At 38.7% G+C, this 21827-nt stretch overlaps 1 protein-coding gene across 1 annotated transcript; it reads left to right on the forward strand.

Annotated features, from left to right (window-relative positions):
* The first annotated feature begins 5311 nt into the window (after window positions 1–5311).
* Window positions 5312–21459, forward strand: LOC146713685 (protein-glutamine gamma-glutamyltransferase 2-like). The gene is made up of 15 exons (XM_085449821.1): window positions 5312–5401; window positions 7494–7661; window positions 8074–8325; window positions 8525–8643; window positions 10877–11005; window positions 11183–11360; window positions 11466–11601; window positions 11827–11936; window positions 12092–12207; window positions 15136–15262; window positions 16040–16149; window positions 19062–19236; window positions 19462–19616; window positions 19916–20049; window positions 21004–21459. Exons 1-15 carry the CDS (start codon window positions 5392–5394, stop codon window positions 21152–21154), a joined length of 2070 nt encoding a protein of 689 aa, XP_085305947.1. The 5' UTR covers window positions 5312–5391; the 3' UTR covers window positions 21155–21459.
* Window positions 21460–21827: the final 368 nt, after the last annotated feature.

The raw sequence follows: 21827 nt of genomic DNA on the forward strand, positions 1-21827 counted from the left end.
TCTGTTTTTCAGTTTCATAAAAACTCTGTGAAATCTCTGAAATGTAATTTAGAACTACATAAGTAATTAAATCTAAAAGAACTACTTATTTACATTAGGTAACTTCATTTTAACTATGACAAAAACTAGTTGTAACAACTACATAAGATTATTTTAGCATAAAAATAAAAACAAACAAACAAAAACATTGTTTCAAGTTAATGAACGCTAACTACAAAACAAGATATTGACGAGGGCAGAGATGCTTTATACATCTGGCCCTGCCTCTACAGTGAACTCTCAAGGACACTATTGGCCCTCACCCAGGGAAGTATTTAAAGTGTGCTGATGCCGTTTAAAAGCTGTATTCCTTCTATTCTTTTGTGTTTTTACAGAGAAGAGATGACACAAAGACGACTTGAAAGTGATGGTAATGGTGACCTCATGATGTAGCTTCCAACATTCAGATTATCTTAAAATCCTTTATGTGTGTGTGTGTGTATATAATATATATATATATATATATATATATATATATATATATATATATATATATATATATATATATATATATATAATTTATAAAACCTTAAACAACATGCCCACATTAAATTATCTCATATCTCAATGAATTATATGTATAAATTTGCATCTAAATATGTTGTTAGTCACTTATTTACTTATTTTCTTAATGATATCATGAACCATTAATAGTTCCTGAGTAATTACATGGTATAAAAATGTTGTCATTAATCACATTGTATGTGATTTTATTAAGCACTACTGAACGATTTTTATCTCTGCTTATAAATCTTTCCATTCTGCAACAGCAAAGCTTTGAGAGCCTGATAACATTATTACATCAGCACTTACCCTGTTGACCAGAACATCTATAACCTAAATTAGCAAACCTTCTATTTAAGTAGAGATTTATAGAAAGAGGCCTGGCTAAGAAGTTATGTCTTTGATCGATGAAAAGGATAATTTTAATTTCTTTATGATAGAACAAAGGAATGTAGAAATGACAAAAAATATTAAAGGCTTTGTTGTTTGCTTGTCCATATTCTTGTATTTTTGGATAGCTATTAATCAGTAAATAATTAAGCAGTCATTTCAAGTATTAAAAAGAAAACACCAGCTTAAATTAGAGCTTCACAAAAATCAGGAAGAGCTGTCGTTCATTGGGGGGAAACATAAAGGAGACTAATGATATCCAGTGGAGGTGTGGCAATGCTCATTTTTGTCTGTTGATTTTAAAGTAGAGCTAAATGTGGCTGTGTGTTTGTATAGGTGTTTGTTTATTTCCATGTTTCAACTTTTTTGATTTACTGGGTATGAGTATTTGTAGGTGAAAGACTGTTGTGTGTGGGAAGGGCACAGAGTGGAGGCCAGACAGGTGAGCCCATTTACATCCACTTATCAAGGGCCTGAATTTGGGGATACTAAAGGTTTATTTGAAATGTTATTTTTCCAGGGAGGAATGATTGTGCAGCATACATCTTTAAAAAGCAAGTATTGTTGGGGGGGCTTTTCCATCCATAGGAGGTCAAAAGTACAAAGCATCTGGATGGTGCACATCAGATGCTTTTGATAGACATCAGTATTCAACATGATTTCTTGAGGTAGAGAAATTAATTAATCTATTTGATAATTAGAGGTGGGTTGCATGAATAAGAATCTGAAAGGGAGCATGACAAAGAGCATTGATATTTAAAGCATGCAAAGTGAAGGCTGATTCTCAAAGCAGATGGGCGAGAAGATGATTGGACTAGAGCAGGGGTCGGCAACCTGCGGCTCTTTAGTCCTTATAGTGCGGCTCGGCGTGGTTTGGGAAAATAAATTAGAAGTATTTAGCTGAAGTGTATTTTATTTATGTTAGTTCTTTTTTAACGTGTAGTTCTAAATTGTTAGATTATTGTGATATTGAAATATAAAAATATACATCTCTTTATTGACCACTTTTCACACATGGTTGCTGTACGCATACAGCCGGCTGTAGCTTTGCAGCTCACAGCTCGACACACACCAACACAACAGCACAGATAGCACAGACGTTAAGCCGGTGAGGCGTGATTGCAGGTGCCGCTCAGGTGCGTCCGCATCCCCTGCAGCGGTGCTGCAGACCACGCCCCGCCACACACATTTATCAGGTAAAATACATATTTAGGCAGAATTTTGCAAATATCTATTTTTCTTTTTTAGCAGCATAGTTTTAGTTCAGCTGGGTGTCTTTCCTTTTGTTATATTTCTTTAAGAGTTCAAAATGTGTTAATTACATAAATAAAATGTAATTTTCTCTGTAGCACTTCATGGATTTCATAAGCAACACACCTTAGTTGCTCTGTGGATTCTTTTAAAAAGCAGTTAAAAACTTTTCTGTTCAAACAAGCCTTTTGTTGATCTACGTATTTTATATTCTTTACATTCTTTACATTTGATCTTTTACATTGTGTATAATGTCTATTGATTGTATTGTTTATTTTAATATTTGTGTACAGCGCTTTGTGACTGCCTGTCTGTGAAAAGCGCTTAATAAATAAACTTTACTTACTTTAGTTGTTCATACAAAGCATAAAGGTAAAAAAAACAATATATACAGCGTTATCTGCATTTTAAATGTCAAAAAGTATTTGCGGCTCCCAGTGTTTTCTTTTGCGTGGAAACCGGGTCCAAGTGGCTCTTTGGGTGTTAAAGGTTGCTGACCCCTGGACTAGAGTAATGATGTCAGTACTGAGTTTGACAGCATGGGAAAGTGATAGTGGTGTAAAGCACTCCCTTATCAAACACACATTAACCCCTTTTATGCCCCTGAGCATTTTGACTGTCATTGCCTTACTTTTTGAAACATAATGAATGCAAGACCTAAAAACGGTGTACGGTCATGGTGACTTCACAAGTTAGACCCACCTTAAAGCAACTTCTGCTTTATTTTCTTTCTAGATGAGGATAATCTCATACTTGCAAGTGAGACTAAGCGGTAAATGAGGTGTCTGGAAAGTCAATCACTGCTGAGCAATCAATATTCACAAATTACTAAATTCCACTTTTAAATCAACCCCGGTGAACTTTGATTTCTCCCGTCACCACCAACTGGTCGGAGCACATAGCTGCCCCTCCCCGATCCTGGTTCTACTGGTGGTTTGACCTTAAGATGACAGTTGTTATGATTGGCAATATAGAAATAGATACAAACTGAACTAAAAATTGTTAAATTTAATAAAATTCAGTTGTACTTAATTTGTATTAATTCTCAGTTCATTTCATTGACAGTTGGACAGCAATTAAAACTAAAGTTTGTCTGTTTAAGTAGAACTAGCTGAGCTGGTTTGGTGATATGGTTGTTTGTCGTCTGGTATTCATTCTCAGAATATCAAACTCACCTGGATTCTTGTATGACTGCAAACTTTAACTATCGGGAAAAATCTCTGAAAAAGTGAAAATGTAGCAGACACCACACCTATGGCTTTAAGCCTGATGCCCTCCAGATAAACACCTGCTGATGAAAGCCAAGCACAAAAGGCTTCAATCAATTTTTTTTATCAATGCATCTTTTTCTCTTGGTGGACTAATAATACAGTAGTACTGTGTGAAAGCATTGAGCTACCTGTAGTTTCTTTATGTTTAGCTAGGAAAAAGGGAAATATGTGCATTGAATTGTGTGCAAACGTACATGGAAATAGACGATATACTGCAAAAAGAGTTTGCACAACTCTAATGCTCTTGAACATCAACACAGCCTGCAATATAAATGTCTCCAAGTAGTGTTCAGGAATATCTCTTCAAGCTTCTTGAAAGACATTCAAATCTCTTTTTTTGCCTTTTGTCCTGTTCTTTGTCATCACACTGCATTGGTAGTGTGTTAGGAATAATTGGGCCACATTTGGTAACAATTGCGTGGGAACGTTCTTATCCTGTGCAAGGAGTAAAACTAAAAATAGGCCACGACATAAAAATACTGTCAGATTTATGAAATTTTTGTTTTCACCCTCGTGCGTATGTCAATAAATCAGAATTGTTTGGAACCAACAGCCTTGTTGAATCTGTATACTGCCCCACAGCAATTTCTCTGTATACCGACACGTTTATTTCCAGGTGAAGCAAAGAAAGGGGTGAAATGAGAGACAAGATAAGACAAGAGATCATGGAATATGTTTCAATTGACAAATGCTTCATGGTCACAGCTGCAGTGATGCAGATGTCGCACCGGTCTGTTGTGGTGAAGACAGAGCTCAGTGTAAAAGTAAAGCTGTTGATTTACTGGTCGATACGTCCCCTGTGCTTTCCCTAAGTGATAGTATTTTGTTTTCCTTTATATGCCTTTTTAAAATATATAATTACAGGATCTGACCTACTTACTACTGTCACCAAGTGCTTGCTCATAGGGGGTTGTCTGCTTGTTGTTGTTTTTTCTCCACTCTGTTTTATAGGCTCTTTACCTTTCAATATAAAGCGTGTAAAGTATAAAGTGCCTTAAAAGGTTATTTTTGGCAATATGGAAATAAAATGAAATAAAATTTTTAAAAATTGAATTCAATTGATTTGTATTAACTCTCAACTCATCACACTGACAGTTTGTTAATAACTAAAACTAAAGTTTTTCTGTTTAAGTAGAACTAGCTGAGCTGGTTTGGTGATATGGTTGTTTGTCGTCTAGTATTCATTCTTAGAGTATCAAACTCATCTGGATTCATGTCTGACTGCATACTTTAACTATCGGGAAAAATCTCTGAAAAAGTGAAAATGAAGCAGACACCACACCTATGGCTTTAAAGCTTTTGCCCTCCAGATAAACACCTGCTGATGAAAGCCAAGCACAAAAGGCTTCAATTCAGTTTTTTTTAAATCAATGTATCTTTTTTTCCTCTTGGTGGACTAATAATACAGTAGTACTATGTGAAAGCATTGAGCTACCTGTAGTTTCTTTATGTTTAGCTAGGAAAAAGGGAAATATGTGCATTGAATTGTGTGCAAACGCAGCCTGCAATTTTTCTTATAATGTCTAGTTTTCAAAGCAGTTTTTTGTATGCTGGCTGCCTTTTGTCTTGTTCTTTAGGAATAATTGGGCCTCATTTGCTAACATTTGCATGGAAATGTTCCTACCCTGTGCAAAATAAAAAACAACACCTCCAGGTGAAGCAAAGAAAGTGGAAAATGTCTCTCTTTGAAAAAAACTTGCCCAACAAACTGTAGAAAACATTCCTTCTGAAACAGATTGTTGGACCACATTTTTGAAAGAAGGATGTCTTTTCAAAAACCTGTTTCACCAGAATTTTTTTCTCATTAAGTAGGTCAGAGTCTGTATCTTTGGGTCTTTAAAAGGCAGGAGGCTACAGAATTCTCTACTCTGTTTTCAGAGCCGAGCTGTTGCTTTCCAAACCTGCAACTGCTGTGATTCCTCCAATAACTGAGACGATGGCGAACAGTGAGTATAAAATATATATTTATATGTTTGAATTATCAATATATATAAATGACAGTACATTTAGAACAGATACAGTTTGTCTGAAATTACATAAAAGGTGGACATAAAGTCCAGATTTTACATTTTTGGTTAAAATGTTCATCAGTACAGAGGAGAGATCTTGGGGGTTCTGTCATGGTCTGAGGCTGCATTTTAGCCACTGATGTTAGCATTTTTGGAATTATGAAAAACAAACAAATGGCAGCCTGGCTGCCTCAGGAATTTAAACACGAGTCTCTAAAATTAAGTACTACTACTATTTTTAATAATAATAACAATATTAACTACAGTTATTGTTGTTATTGCCAAAACACTATAAACCATAAAATGCTCAGAATTACAATAAAAAGCATATAAAGAAAACAAAATATTATCACTTAGAGAAAGCACAGCCACCCTTTGGAGGACTTATTTCAGCCGCTACGCAAAGCTGGTGACCACTGGTCAGATCGACCAGTAAATCAACAGCTTTACTTTTACACTGAGCTCTCTCTTCACCACAACAGACCAGCACATGGTCACATGGTCACATCTGCATCACTGCAGCTGTGACCATGAAACATTTGTCAATTGAAACATATTCCATGATCTCTTATCTTATCTCAACAAGGCTGTTGGTTCCAAACAATTCTGATTTATTGATATACACACGAGGGTGAAAACAAAAATTTCATAAATCTGACAGTATTTTTATGTCGTGGCCTATTTTTAGTTTAGAAATTGGGGTGGGGCAGTGTACATATGTAACAAAGCTATTGGTTCCAAGCAATTTAAATTTACTGACATATGCACTGTGCTGAGAACAAAATATATGGGTACGCATGTTTCATAAATCTGATAGTATTTTTGTGTGCTGGGATTTTTTATATTTATTTTCATTTTTTGCACAGGGTAAGAATGTTAGCAAATGAGGCCCAATTATTCATAATGCACTACCAATGCAGTGTGATGACAAAGAACAGGACAAAAGGCAGCCAGCATACAAAAATGAGCTTGTCTTTCAAGAAGCTTGAAGAGATATTCCTGAACACTATTTGGAGACATTATAAAAAAGATTGCAGGCTGTGTTGATGTTCAAGAGCATTAGAGTTGTGCAAACTCTTTTTGCAGTATATCGTCTATTTCCATGTACGTTTGCACACAATTCAATGCACATATTTCCCTTTTTCCTAGCTAAACATAAAAAAACTACAGGTAGCTCAATGCTTTCACATAGTACTACTGTATTATTAGTCCACCAAGAGAAAAAGATGCATTGATAAAAAAAAAATTGATTGAAGCCTTTTGTGCTTGGTTTTCATCAGCAGGTGTTTATCTGGAGGGCATCAGGCTTAAAGCCATAGGTGTGGTGTCTGCTACATTTTCACTTTTTCAGAGATTTTTCCTGACAGTTAAAGTTTGCAGTCAGACAAGAATCCAGATGAGTTTGATATTCTGTGAATGAATACCAGACAACAAACAACCATATCACCAAACCAGCCGTACACCAACTACTTAAGGTCAAACCACCAGTAGCACCAGGATCAGGGAGGGGCAGCTATGTGCTCCGACCAGTTGGTGGTGACGGGAGAAATGAAAGTTCACCGGGGTTGATTTAAAAGTGGAATTTAGTAATTAGTGAATATTGATTGCTAATCATTGATTCTCTAAAAAAAAAAAAAACATCTTGTTCTCACAGATGTTTGAAAATAGTTGAAAATTATTAACTCTTTTATAAACTTTCATTTTTTCACAGTTTTCAAAAGCCCTTAATATGTGAAAGGGGCACTAACAGGAAGTAAATAACAACTTAAAAAGAGGTCATTGCAGAGGAATTTATGATCAAAACTGAGATATTTGAGATAATTTGAATATTTTTGAATCCTAGAAGAGTTAAAAACAGTAAGATAGGAAACCTGTGACTCAAATGTCATCACTACCATTTCTGAATTATAACTTCCTGTAAAATTTCAAGCTTGCCAGTTAACAAAGGCTTTTCATGTCATACTTATAGTTGCTTTTGTGGCTCTCTAAGATAATTACATTTGTACTCATGTTGTGTTTTTTGTTGCAGGAATTAACAAGGTGAATTTTCACTGCGTGACTAACAACACTGCTCATCGCACCATTGAAATTACAAGAAAGCAGCTGATTGTTAGGCGTGGCCAGCCCTTCCTGCTGACCCTGGAAATGGTGCAGCCTTTCAGTGTCAGAGACACACTCCTGCTCACTATGGAGACAGGTAGCCACTTGAACTGGTTTTAAAAGCCAATTTTTCTGCCACGCTGTTTGTCATCACATCACATGCTTCAAAACATTAAAATAGTCCACTGATAAATAACTATTTACAATATAATGTTTAAAAGTTCTTAATATGGTAAAGTGTCCATACAGGAGTTAAATAACATTATATTTGAACTCAACAATTAACATAACACATTTGTAACTCTACAAAATCACCTGTTGATGTCCTCCAGCTTATTGGCAGTCTATTATGGTTAGGCTCTGGTTAACAACCATTGCCTAATCATAGTCCTCAGTGACCTGGTGGAAGTAAAGAGGTTAAGTAGAGTTTTTTGAAGAAAACAACAAAATAAAACTGATTGATCCCTGAAATGTAACAAGTGCTCTTCCCCACTTCTTCCTTACTTCAGGTTCTGCTCCATCAGAAAGACATGGAACACGTTCTCAGTTTGGTAACCCGTCTGCCAAATATACCAGTGATGCCAAGGCAATATGGAAGTATGAGATTGACAGGAGTGCTGTCCTGGAGAGGGGCATTGTAGCTTTCTCTGTGACCCCACCAACTGACGCTCCTGTGGGGAAATACTCCCTGTCTGCAATGACACATGGTGAAACAAGAAATCTGGGAACTTTGGTGGTGCTCTTCAACCCCTGGTGCTCTGGTAAGAAGCAAAGTTTTAGTCCTGATAAGTAAAACAAAAGAAAAAGAAAAAAGACAGACAATCTGTAACTAATAGAAGTTATTATCTATAGATAGAGGTTTTTGTTGTGTTTTTGATATATGAACTTACCATAAAAGCTGAGTCATTCTGCTAATAAATTTGCTAAGGATGCTTGCATTATATTTGCATGTGTCTGCAGATGACTGGGTGTATCTTCCCGATGACAGAGAAAGACAAGAATATGTGATGAATGAAGAGGGAACCGTCTACACAGGAACATCACACTACATAGGTTCACAGCCCTGGATCTTTGGACAGGTCAGCACCAGAGTGCTGCCATGCTTATGCTGCCATATTTGGCCAGTATTCTGAAGGTTACGCAAAATTGAATGTTAGTTACAACAAAGTGATTTATATGAGAAACAGGAAGATTAGCTAGTCAATTATCTGTCAGTTTTGTACTTTCCCTAAACCTGTAACAATTAGTAATATGAGTGAAGCAAGAAAGCTGAAAATATATTTGGAAATTAGCTGAAGCACATAGTCATGTGAAAACTTCAAAGGACTGTATACAGCATAATGAAAAACTTAAGTAAATCCAATGATTTGACAGCTTCTAGAACCTACTTTAACAGCAATACACAGAGTTTTGTTTTCTGCATGGCTTTATGACTTTCTTAACCCACTGTACTGACAGTTGATATGAGGTTTTTGTGCTAATATGTTCTGTTTGGTTTTTCTCCAAAGATCGTTCTGGCCAAACATTTGCACTTTGGTATCATCTGTCTTCTTCTTCCAGAAGTCTTGTGATTTGTTGAGCTGCACTGCGATGTTGTTTTGAGAGAAAAGAGGCTTTCTCCTGGCAGCTCAGACTTGTTCACTCTTTTTCTAATTGTACTGTAGAGAACATCAAGATGTAACATGCTAACTGAGGCCTGTAGAATACCTCTGGGATTTTTCCAGGTATCCTGAGTATTGGATGGTCTGATCTTAGGGTGAATTTTCAGCAACATAAAGTTATAAGAATATAACCAGATAATTATTTAGAGAAACCAAAATCATTAAAACCAGAAGAAAGTAAATGGTAAATGGCCTGTATTTATATAGCGCTTTTCTAGTCCCTAAGGACCCCAAAGCGCTTTACATATCCAGTCATCCACCCATTCACACACACATTCACACACTGGTGATGGCAAGCTACATTGTAGCCACAGCCACCCTGGGGCGCACTGACAGAGGCGAGGCTGCCGGACACTGGCGCCACCGGGCCCTCTGACCACCACCAGTAGGCTACGGGTGAAGTGTCTTGCCCAAGGACACAACGACCGAGACTGTCCAAGCCGGGGCTCAAACCGGCAACCTTCCGATTACAAGGCGAACTCCCAACTCTTGAGCCACAATCGCCACAATCAGTAGAATAATTGAATTTGATTGTTTTGTGTTTTTTCACTTTTTAAAATCATTTTAGGCTCTTTATCTTCCTATTTAAAGGGCTTTGAGACAGTTTTTGTTATGATTTGACGCTAGATTTTTTAAGACTTGATTTGAATTTGAATATGACATAAATACACTAAAAAACCTGGTCTGCGCTTCCACAGGCCCCCGCTGGTTTAGAGACTTATTCCTCATGAAGAAAGCAAGACAATGACAGAACCGGGTTTTACATGCTAGCAAGGGAGGCTGTTGGAACCAGGCTCTTGGAGCTAAACGCTCCTCACCTGTCTCCTAGCCAGCATCAAATAAACAGCCTTCCTTGCTGCCTTTCATTGAAAACAGTTACAGTACACACAAGCACCACCCATTGTAAAAGCCCCCTATGGTTCTAAAAGATAAGGCACTATGTGTGTGCACGTGTAAGCACGTGTGTGTATGTGTGTGTATGCATGTGAGTGTGTGTGTTTGTGTTTGGGGGTGCGTTTGTGTGACCTCCTGCTTATCAAAAGGGTAATAAAAGCAGGAAGCTTACTAACCAAGAAAACAAAACCCTCACATAGATGTCCCTATAATAAAACACTACAGCCTCACCCACCATTTAACAGGCTGGAGAGGTGGTCAGAGACAAAGGAATGTCTTTGATCATACAGTTTGAACTAAGACTTACAAATTTAAATAACACAATGACAACATTTAATAATTTGACTCTAACATGATGTTGTGACTTTTCTGCTGATTACAGGTGACTTCTTTTATCAGACTAACAATATTGATGTTTCCATGATGCAGTCACTGGAAGGCAATTGTCAATAATTTTCGATGTAAAAGTTAAAATTATTGATGTTGGTCCAAAATAGTAATTATACAGCAATACGCACCAGTAGCATATTCTGTTAGAAATCCACATTACTTTTATTTTTCTACAAGAGAATTAAGAACGTTAAAGTGTGCTGTTTAATTTGAAGAATATTTGATACACCGTGTCATGACAAAAGTGGCCTTTGAGCTTTTGACTGGTCACAAATTCATGACAAAGATCCCTAAGCTTACAGCCAGATTAATAATACATTCTTTCCTGCAATTGGTATTGTAGCTCTAACTTGTGCTTCTTACCCAGTTCGAGGAGGAAATGGTTGACATTTGTCTCAAGATATTGGATGCCAACCTCAAACACAGAAAAGACCCAGCTGGTGACACCTCTGCTCGTTGTAACCCCGTCTATGTTAGCCGTGTGATCAGTGCCATGGTAGGACCTAAATTCACGTGCATTACAATTTACATTTAACACTTCATTTAAAAACTTACAAGTTAAGTTTTTAATGCTACCTGTTGTAACAATAATAATAATAATAATAATATAAACCAAATTTACTCTTGTGCAACCAATGGATGAGCAAGAATGGAGCATTTGTCTGATTTGCAGCTCAATTCCAATGATGATGAAGGTGTACTAGTGGGACGCTGGGATGGAAACTATAATGATGGATGCAGCCCCACCTGCTGGACTAGTAGTGTTAGCATCCTTCAGCGCTGGTTTCAAAACCGCTGCTATCCTGTCAAGTACGGACAGTGCTGGGTGTTCGCTGCTGTAATGTGTACAGGTACTGTGGTTACTGTGTTGTTTTTGTGTGGCAGAGTATTGCCATGAACTTTAAGCAAGACCGAGACGTCATTTGACTTGATCATTTTGTTGTCTGTGATTTCAGTGATGCGATTCTTTGGTATTCCATGCCGTGTCGTCACCAACTTTCAATCTGCTCATGACTCAAACAATAGCCTCACTATTGATGAATATTATGATGACTATGGAGTCCGTAGCAAGGAGGCCTCTGAAAGTGTCTGGTAAGACATTCAGACAGTCAGTCAGATGTGCAAGTAAAATGAAAACTTTATTATTGTTTTCTTGCTGTTTGAGTTTTGAGGCCTGACTTGAAAAGGAACACGAACGTCTGTTAAAGTTACATATTGATAATACTAATGACATATTTTCACACAGACAGAGCTATTATATTATGCAATTTAAAAACCTCAGAGATATAAACTGGAAAGCTCACCTTTCTTGTGCAGGAACTTCCATGTGTGGGTGGAAGGATGGATGAAACGACCAGACCTCATGAAAGGTGGTATCTATGATGGCTGGCAGGTCTTGGATCCCACTCCACAGGAAAAAAGTGAAGGTAAAAACTATTTAGTTTTTATTTAGAAATGAATGCACTGAGACAGATGCACAAATGAATGATTCCAATGAGAAGTACAAACAATTATTTTGTTGGTTCTTTAAAAAAGTTTTTGTTAAATTTGTAAAAGTCCAGCTTTGCTTTTGCTGCTCCAGGTGTATTCTGCTGTGGTCCAGCCCCAGTCAACGCTATCCTACGTGGTGACACAGACGTCAAGTATGATGTACCATTTGTCTACGCTGAGGTCAACGCTGACATTGTCAAATGGATGGTCTGTACCAGTGTTATAAAATAACCAGCTGTATACTATACAGTCTGTCTATACAATCTGTATTTCTACCTTTTATCTGAAGAATTAACTCTTTCAGCTCTTTTAAACTCAGTTTTAACCTTAATCCTAACCTTAAAAGATCTGGTACCTACCATTTTTATCAAGTTTCCCTATTATATGTTATTGTTATTGACACGTCTTCCACAGAGGAAGCAGAATCAGGGGATGATGGAAATGACCTGTTCATCACCGGGAGTAAGGTCACTGAGGCAGTTAAACAACAACCTGGTGGCAGGGTCCCTGGGGTGGATGAGGTTCACCCTGAGTTCCCGAAGGTTCTGGATGTTGTAGGGCTGTTTTGGTCAACACGCCTCAACCATAGAGATCAGAGTACTTCTGGATTAACAGACTGGTGTGGTGGTTCCCATCATCAAGAAGGGGAGCAGAGGGTGTGCTACAACTGTAGAAGGATCACACTCCTCAGCCTCTGCTAGAAAGTCTATGCCAAGGTGCTGGAAAGGAGTGTCTGTCCGTTTGTTGAATCTCGGATACAGAAGGAAAAATATGTTTTTCATTCAATTCAATTCAATTTATACAGCAAGTTTAGTTACAGCACTTTCAGAAAGACATCTACTGTGATGAAGTCTACTCCCCACTGCTGTGTAATCAATTATTGTAAATTTAAACAGTGTTCAGGAAACACTGTTAAATGTTCAGTTTTTATGCCATATGTTAAAACAAGATCTAGAGTGTGATTAAAGTGGTGGGTGGGTTCTTTTACATTTTGAGAGAAACCAATTGAGTCTAATAACAGATTAAATGCCATGTTGAGGCTGTCATTTTTAGCATCTACATGGATGTTAAAATCACCCACAATAATTATTTTATCTGAGCTGAGAACTAAATTAGATAAAAACTCTGAGAAATCAGAGAGAAACTCTGTGTAAGGCCCAGGTGGACGATAGATGATAACAAGTAAGACTGGTTTCTGAGTTTTACAGCTGGGGTGGACAATGTTAAGCATCAGGCTTTCAAATGAATTAAAAGTCTGTCTTGGTTTTTCGTTGATTAATAGGCTGGTGTGAAAAATTGCTGCCACACCGCCCCCTCGGCCTGTTCTTTGAGATATCCGGAAGTTAGAATGACTCGGGGTGTTGATTCATTTATTCAATTCATTTATTCAGTTCAATTATTAAGTCATGTACTAACAGAGACTTGGAGGAGAGAGACCTAATATTTAATAATCCACATTTCACAGTTTTACTCTTTGGTTCAGATGTGGATACTGTATTGTTCTTTCTTTGTAATTGTTTATGTTTAAGTTGTTTGTTGCTGGTTTTTAGTTTGTTTTTTGTCTGTTTGGGAGCTGACACAGTCTCTATGGAGATGGAGGAGAGAAGCTGCAGAGAGGCGTGTAAGACTGCAACTCTGCTTCCTGGTCCCAACTCTGGATAGTCATATTTTGAAGGGTTTAATAAATTTGTCCATATTTCTAGAAATGAGAGCTGCTCCATCCAAAGTGGGATGGATGCCGTCTCTCCTAACAAGACCAGGTTTCCTCTGGAAGGTTTGCCAATTATCTATGAAGCCCACATCGTTTCTGAGACACCACTCAGACAGCCAGCAATTTAAGGAGAACATGCGGCTAAATATGTCACTCCTGGTCTGATTGGGGAGGGGACCAGAGAAAACTACAATATTGGTTCAATATTGGTTTTAGTGACCTCTGATTGGCGTAACCGGGTGTCATTACTGCCGACGTGAATTATAATTTTACTGAATTTACGTTTACTCTTAGCCAGCAGTTTTAAATTTCCTCCAATGTCTCCTGCTCTGGCACCTGGAAGAAAAATGACTATGGTTGCCGGTGTCTCTAGCTTCATGCCTCAGAACAGAATCACCAATTACCAGAGTTTGACCACCTGTGGGTGTGTCGCTGAATCGGGAAAAGCAGGTAGACACATGAACAGCTTGGTGGTGTTCAGTGATCCTGGCCTCCAGACCTGCAAATTGGCTACATTTGTTACAAGTATCATTACTGCCAAGCAGTAACTAAACATCTGACACAATGAGCAGGAAAGTGCAGGAGGAACAGGTGAAGAGGCCATGCTGCTAGCGACTCGGCTACAAGCTAAGCAAGTGAAACCCTAAAGACACAGCGAGTGAATACTTGGACTCTAAATTGCTTCGAATGAAGCATGTGAAGATTGCACTATGAAATAAGATTTCTTTGATTAAATTGCTACGCAGATAAACTACACAAAAACACCACTGTGTGTTTGAACACAACACAATACTCTACTGCAGAGAGCGCGAACACCAAGTGACAGCGCCACCCAAAGCATCTCACAAGGTTCATCCCTGTCACGGAACACTAGAGCAGCTCTTTACCCTGTCTCGTTCCCATTGGGTGTTGGACAGCCAGTGTTGCCCTTTGTCACCAATTCTGTTCATAATTTTTATGCACAGAATTTCTAGGCTTAGCGAAGTGGCAGAAGGCTTCCACTTGGGCAGACTCAAAATTTAATCTCTGTTTTTTGAGAATGATGTGGTTCTGTTGGCTTCATCAGGTGGTTGCCTCCAGCTCACACTGGAGTGGTTCGCAGCCAAGTGTTAAGCAGCGGGTTAGGTTGCTGCCCCCTGCGAAAATGGATGGATGTTGTTGTTAATTGACAAGATGTAAGACCATTAAGGAGCCCAATGTTCACTCTATATTTCTCTTGGCTACCCCTTCAAACTCATTCAACATCCCAAATGCAAACAGAGATCACACTTACATCGTCTACAATTTAATGGCGATAACTTCAACACAAAAGTTATTCTGACTGACAAACATAAGTGCAGATTTACCAGTGGCTTTAGCTTATTAAATTATGCAGTCCTGCACAAAGTATTGACAATTTTCTGTTTTGATGTTACTTTTCTCAGATCAGTACTAACGGTTCAAAGAAGAAAATGTACACTGACTCCATGTCAGTGGGTCAGAGCATCTCTACCAAGGCTGTTGACTCCTGGAAAAGGGTTGATATCACTGACAGCTACAAGCACAGGGAAGGTAAAACAAACATACAATGCTCATTTGCATTGCTCGTGTCAACTGGACATCAATAGCTTTATTATTTGGATAACTGTTTGGTAACATTCTAGTAGAACTGCTAAAGGCAGTTTCAGTTCAAATGATCCCAGACAACACAAACAAGTTTCTTATGTTTCCTAGCTCAGTTTGCTTACGATCTTGAGTTTATCAGTATTTCTAGTTTAGGTTTTCTTGGTTTTTATTTGATCCTGTTCATGTTTTTGTCTTGTTTCTATGGCATATATATGCCATTTTGTCTTGTGTCTCTCTGTCCTTCCCTGTTTCCCCAGTTAGGTCAGTCTCTTCTTCTGTGGCATGTCTCTGTGTGGCACTCTGTCTCTTGTCCCTGGCTCTCTGCCCCTCTCTCTCCTCCCTCTGTTCCCTGGGTTTCATCTGTCTGCATCTCAGAGTGTGTGTTTCTCCTACTTCCTGTTTCAGTTTGTCACTCTCTTATCATGTGTGTTCAATGTTCAGCTGTGCTTTACCTGTCTCATTGGTGGATTGTGTTCAGTCGTGTTCACCATGTGTCTTCTCTCTGTCCCAAATCCCTCCATCCCCCCGTCGGTGATCTCCCTCATTCTTCAGCTGTGTGTTCTGCCTGCTTGTCTAGTTTCCAGTAACTCCCAGTTCAGTTTTGTACATTCTATAGTTAATCAGTAAAGCTGCTTTTTGAGTTTAGTTTTGCCTCCAAGAGTCTGCATTTTGGGTCCCCCAATCATGCCCGCTTCACACAGCACATGCCATATTTCCCTACAGGCAGCGCAGAGGAGAGAGCCATCTTCAAACGTGCAGTCAGAATGAACTCAAAAGAAGGTCAAGGTGACATAGAAGAGGCACCCCAGTATGTTGAGATGAAAATCAAAGAGGTGAAACTCAAAATACAAGACTGGGAAAACTTTGTATCATTACAACATGATATAAATACAAGAATGTGTTTGATTTGGTCAAAATTCATAATGCACGACAAGTAAAAAAAACAAACAGTTGAAACAGTGTGAAATGGGATGGGGCCTTTAAGGAAATTATCTAAGAATTATCTAAGAATAGCAACTAGAAGCCTGGAAAGCTGCAGACTCATCACCATCCTGAATGAGGCCAATGACGGTGATATCATCTGCAAATTTTAGGAGTTTAACAGCCGAGTTCTTGGAGGCGCAGTCATTGATGTACAGCAGGAGCAATAGTGGTGAGAGGACCGAGTTTCAGAGGTGCTCTCCCCCAGCCTCACTTGCTGCTTCCTGTCTGTCAGGAAGCTGGTGATCCACTGACAGGTAGCTGGTGACATGCTGAGCTGGGAGAGTTTGGAGGAGAGAAATTCAAGCACAATGGTATTAAAAGCTGAACTAAAGTAAACAAACAGGACCCTGGCATAAGTTCCTGGGCGGTCGAGATGTTGCAGGATGTTTGAGGCAAGGAGGGTGAAACTCCGTCTGGTACAGGGGCTTTCATGGACTTGGGGGTCAATGTCTGAAACAGTGTCGCGCATTGCAGGTACCAGTGGCAATAAAATCAAAACACTGCATCAAACGCTAGTATTTCCAGCACCGGTAATCATTAATTCTGCGGTTTTAATCCCTACTTGCATTTTATTTGCCCCAAAAACAGTTCTGTACAAAGACAGACTTGACGAAAAGGCAACAAAAAGTATGAGGAGAAAAAAAAATCAAAGGATTGAAACGGCCTGTGTGCCACTCGTACCCACAATCCTTTGCGGTTTTACCCCTGAATGACGTCACATTTTCAATCTCTATAGAGATTGGAAATGTGACGTCATTCTGGGGTAAAACCGCAAAGGATTGTGGGAAGTCGTGGGAAGAGGTACTAGCGCACGCAGGTTTTCAATTGAAATCGGTTACACAGCGATAAAAAGAAGCAAAAAATAGCAAGAAGCTGTTGTATTATTATCTGCAATAGCCGGTCGCATGTCAGCCACGGGAAGCCGACAGGTAAAGAGATCAGTTGATATCGGATTACGTCATTGAAGAGAAATTGTTCAAGCCATGTTTCCGAAGTAACAAAGAGCCGACGGATGGCCATCAGCCCATCTGCCAGGTCTTTGTTTGCTTCCACAGGGGGTGGGGAGTGTCTGTAGTCGGTGATTTCCTGCAGGCCCCTCTACACTGACGCAGGGTTGTTGGCTGAGAGCCATTCTTTCAGCTTCTGGGAGTAGATCCTTTTGGCTGCTTTGATCTCCCTGGTCAGTGTGTTCCTGGCCTGCTTGTACAGGGCCCTGTCACCACTTCTGTAGGAGTCCTTCTTGGCCTTACGAAGATGTTGGAGTTTAGGAGTGAACCATGGTTTATTGTTGTATGTGCAAAAGGTCTTAGTTGGCACACACACACACACACACACACACACACACACACACACACACACACACACACACACACACACACACACACACACACACACACATCTTCACAAAAACTGATGTATGATGTCACAGTGTCCGTCAGCTCATCCAGATGCTGAGATGCAGCTTCGAAAACAGTCCAATCAGTGCAGTCAAAACAGTCCTACAGTTCCTGCTTTGCTGCGTTAGTCCACTTCTTCACAGTTTTTAATACAGGCTTGGCATGTTTGAGTTGTTGCCTTTAAACTGCAATAAGATGGACCAGGCAGTGATCAGAATATCCCAAGGCTGCCTGGGGGACAGAGCGAAATCTGCCGGGCTTACAACTTCATCGGGTGGACCGTGAAGCGGAGCTCTCAGGGAAAACAAAGGGTGGTGGAGTCTGCTTCTACATCAACGAAGGTTGGTGTACTGATGTCGCAGTGTTACAGAAATACTGCTGCTCAAACCTGGAAACTTTTTTCATCAACTGCAAACCATTTTATTCACTGCAGGAGTTTTGTTCCTTCATGCTGGTTGGAGTTTGCATCCCTCCTCAGGCCAATGCAAACAACGCACTGGCTGACCAGATTACCACCCTTGAAAGAAAATTCCTGGATTCCTTCACAATTGTCCTTGGGGATTCTAACAGAGCAAATCTAAACCATGAACTTTCTAAATATAGACAGCATATAGACTGCCCCACCAGGTACAACATTATATTGGAGCACTGTTACACTACTTTAAGACAGTATCTGGGATTCGCTGGGAAGAGAGCGGAGAGTGTACATTCACGAGGTGAATGGAGGGGAGTGTTGTGCGGAATCCCGGCTGATGTTACACCCCTGAAAACAGGGGGAAAGAATCACGAGAGTGATTATGACTTGCGTCTCTCGTGCAGTCGTTTATTGCAGTGAGGAGAACGCGCGAAAGCCCCCTAGTGGAGAATAGAGACACTACAAATCGATCCAAGAAAAGGCTTACTAGCCGATCAGTGATGTATAGATTGCAGTTCTCTTAAGTAACATGAAAGCCATTAATATAACATGAAAAAATAACCTCTTAACCATTTTCTTACCATATTTACATTATTTGTCCTTATATGAACTGATATGAATTAGTATTAACTGAACAGTTTTATATGCAGTAGTCCTTCAACCTGTCACACTGATGTACAGGGTGGGCCATTTATATGGATACACCGTGGGAATGGTTGGTGATATTAAAGTCCTGTTTGTGGCACATTAGTATATGTGAGGGGACAAACTCCTCAAGATGGGTGGTGACCATGGTGGCCAATTAGATGTCGGCCATCTTGGATACAACTTTTGTTTTTTTTTCAATAGGAAGAGGGTCATGTGACACATCAAACTTATTGGTAATGTCACAAGAAAAACACTGGTGTGCTTGGTTTCAACATAACTTTCAATGTAACTTCAACACCAGGAGACCAAGGCGATAAATGGCCAGGACATTAAACTGAGGCTCAAGCTGAGCAGTAAGGATCACACCAATAAGGTGTTGTCTGTCCGTGTCAACGCTCAGGCCATGAGGTACAACGGCAATCCAGCGGACAACATCCTGAACAAAGTGCAGCACGTGACACTTCTGTCTGGACAAGGTCTGCAGTTCTTATCTTACAATTTTGGTCAGCATTGTAATTTATTTGAAAAGAAAAAAAAGAAATGATATAGATTTCTATGATTTGAGGCTGCTACTTCAAACTCCACCCCAAGTCTCAGAAATGAAAGAAATTAGAAAGAAACAAGAAATTAAAGTTTCCTGATGATACCATGAATCTCTGGATCAGTTCTCACATTCCTGCCTCTCACTGTATGTCCTACAGATGTGGCCATACCTATCCAGATCCCCTTTGCAGATTACAGTAAATATATGGTGAACTACGACAGCATAAAGGTTTCAGCAGTGGCCAGTGACAGTGATGAATACTACCAGACTGAGACCAACATCACCCTAGAGCAACCAGTCATCTCCATGAAGGTCATTAAAATCCAAATTTTGTGTGTAATATAAGGAAGTGCGTGATTTTATAACACAGGAAGTGAAAGCAGATTCAAACTAATGTCATTACTTGGTAACAAAGTATGTGTTCATGGTATACGGTAGACTGGCTGTGTGGCATGGCCTTACAACGATAACTGCTGATTGGTTATTTGACAGTCAAAAAAGCGTCACCTGAACTCAGTTGATGAACAGGTTCTATGAGATTCTGAAAATTCTGGACTTTGTTCTATAATTTGCTGCACATTAATGCTGTACTATATCTGTGCTTCTTTTAGGTTTTGTATCCAGTCCATGTGAACCATGAAATGACATTGGAGGTGGAATTTAAAAACCCGCTCAATGAGAGGCTGAGGAACTGCTCCCTGACAGTCATTGGATGTGGCCTTTTTAAATCAGACTATATACAAAGGTCAGTACTGAGACTTAACATACAATCTAACTCATTACAATCACAGGGTATAAGGAACAATGTGATTGTCTGGAGTTAATGATAATATTTCCCATCTTCAACCAGATGCTTTTTGTGAAACAGTAATTTGCTTTTTATGTGAGAGTTACAAAAACAAATATTGATTCTAGTCAGATTTCATTTCATCATCTCAGCGGTTCAATAATACTGGTTAAAAAAAACTCTTTATTTTCCTTGTACTCTGCCAGTTCACTCATTTTCATTTGGTTTAATATTGATGTTAATGCAGTAACCTCATTATGTAAAATATCTTTAAAACAACACTTTTAAACCATAAACTATTGATGCTTGTGTAAAGATGAAACAAATTCATGGAAATTTTCTTGTAACTTTAACTTATTTAATTCAAGCCATCGTTTGTCTGCCACGTGTCTGATATGTTGCCACAGAAAAAGAATTAAAAATCTTCAAAAAGGAAATAACGAGAGAAATAATCCATTAACTACTCATTTTTGTATACGTAGCCTTTTGTTTTGATTAAAGTTGTGTTTTTTCAAAGAATTGAAGTGGCCACAAAAGACTTTCAGATTTTGATTCATGCTGCATATTTTAGTGCTCCAAACAAATCTAAATTTTCTTTTTTTTCTCCAGTCTTCAAAAGAAAAGAAACATTTCTAACTTACAGTGCTATGTTGTTGGTAGTGCCACCAAGTGTTGTTCACCAATAAATAGTTCCAGCTCACAATTCCATTTTGCATAAAGATAAAAATAAAAAGAAACAGTATGCTAATCCTAATTACTGCTTACAGACTGCTTTTGTAAAGAGTTTAGCTAAAGCTAGGCAACCGTTTTCCTTTATTCCCCCCCCAAGCTAAGTTGGCTTAACTAGCCTAGGTTCTCATCCAAACAGGGCTTGAAGTAAAATAAAAAATAATAATGTTTTTCTATTTACAGTGACCTGGGTGAGGTAGAGCCAAAGGCCACACTGAAGCTCAAGATTACCACGACTCCCTACAGAGCTGGACTGAAGACCGTGGTTGCTGACTTCGACTGCAGCAGCTTCAGAGACATAAAGAGCTCCTGCATCGTTGACGTTAAACCATGAAGCTCTGGTTTCATTTACAGCTCCCTCTGTGTTTCTGTTTCTTTATTTAGTTTAAACTGGGATAGATTAATCTACTACACCTTGTTATAACTATCATCCACAGTAACGTTACTATCCATAGTCAAGGTTTTGTTTGTTTTTTTTCCCACTGGCTGAGATATAATCAAGTAGATTTTTTATTTCAAAGATGCAAACTGCCCAACATTTTCGGGGATATGCTTTGGGACTAACAGTTACCATAATTAATAATTAATGAGTAATGTAATCATTTTAATAAAAGAAGAGGGAGAAAACCGATTTCCTGATATTGCTTTGTAGCTTTTCTCTGTTTGTGCATTAATTATTATTGGGTTTAAATGATTGTGGGAAAATTATGAAGCTGTATTTTGTAACATGTTATAAACATTTATCTCATCTCTGTAACAAATTTGAATATAACGGTGATGAACCGAAACAACATTTTAGGCTGGAAATTTCACTCCAGATTATACAACTAAAAGCTTGAGAGGGAAATGATCCACATTAGCAGAATAAAAAAATATTATGGAAATATTCTGGTGAGCAACAATTTGATCCCAGTGCTGTTTATGGACAGTCCAGTGCTAATAACAAATTATTGTCCTTTGAATGCAAATATCATATCTGTAGTTACCATTTAAAAAAAAAAAAAAAA

Source organism: Copadichromis virginalis, linkage group LG3, assembly GCF_057382275.1.
Source record: "Copadichromis virginalis isolate Kocher_CV1m ecotype Utaka linkage group LG3, C_Virginalis_male_GT1.1, whole genome shotgun sequence".
Classification (NCBI taxonomy): Eukaryota; Metazoa; Chordata; class Actinopteri; order Cichliformes; family Cichlidae; genus Copadichromis; species Copadichromis virginalis.

Excerpts from the sequence above, each read along its gene's own strand:
- LOC146713685 (XM_085449821.1), top strand. Across the intron at positions 7,662-8,073 it reads CCTGCTCACTATGGAGACAG|GTTCTGCTCCATCAGAAAGA; the intron begins GTAGCCACTTGA and ends TCCTTACTTCAG. Across the intron at positions 20,050-21,003 it reads AAATCAGACTATATACAAAG|TGACCTGGGTGAGGTAGAGC; the intron begins GTCAGTACTGAG and ends TTCTATTTACAG.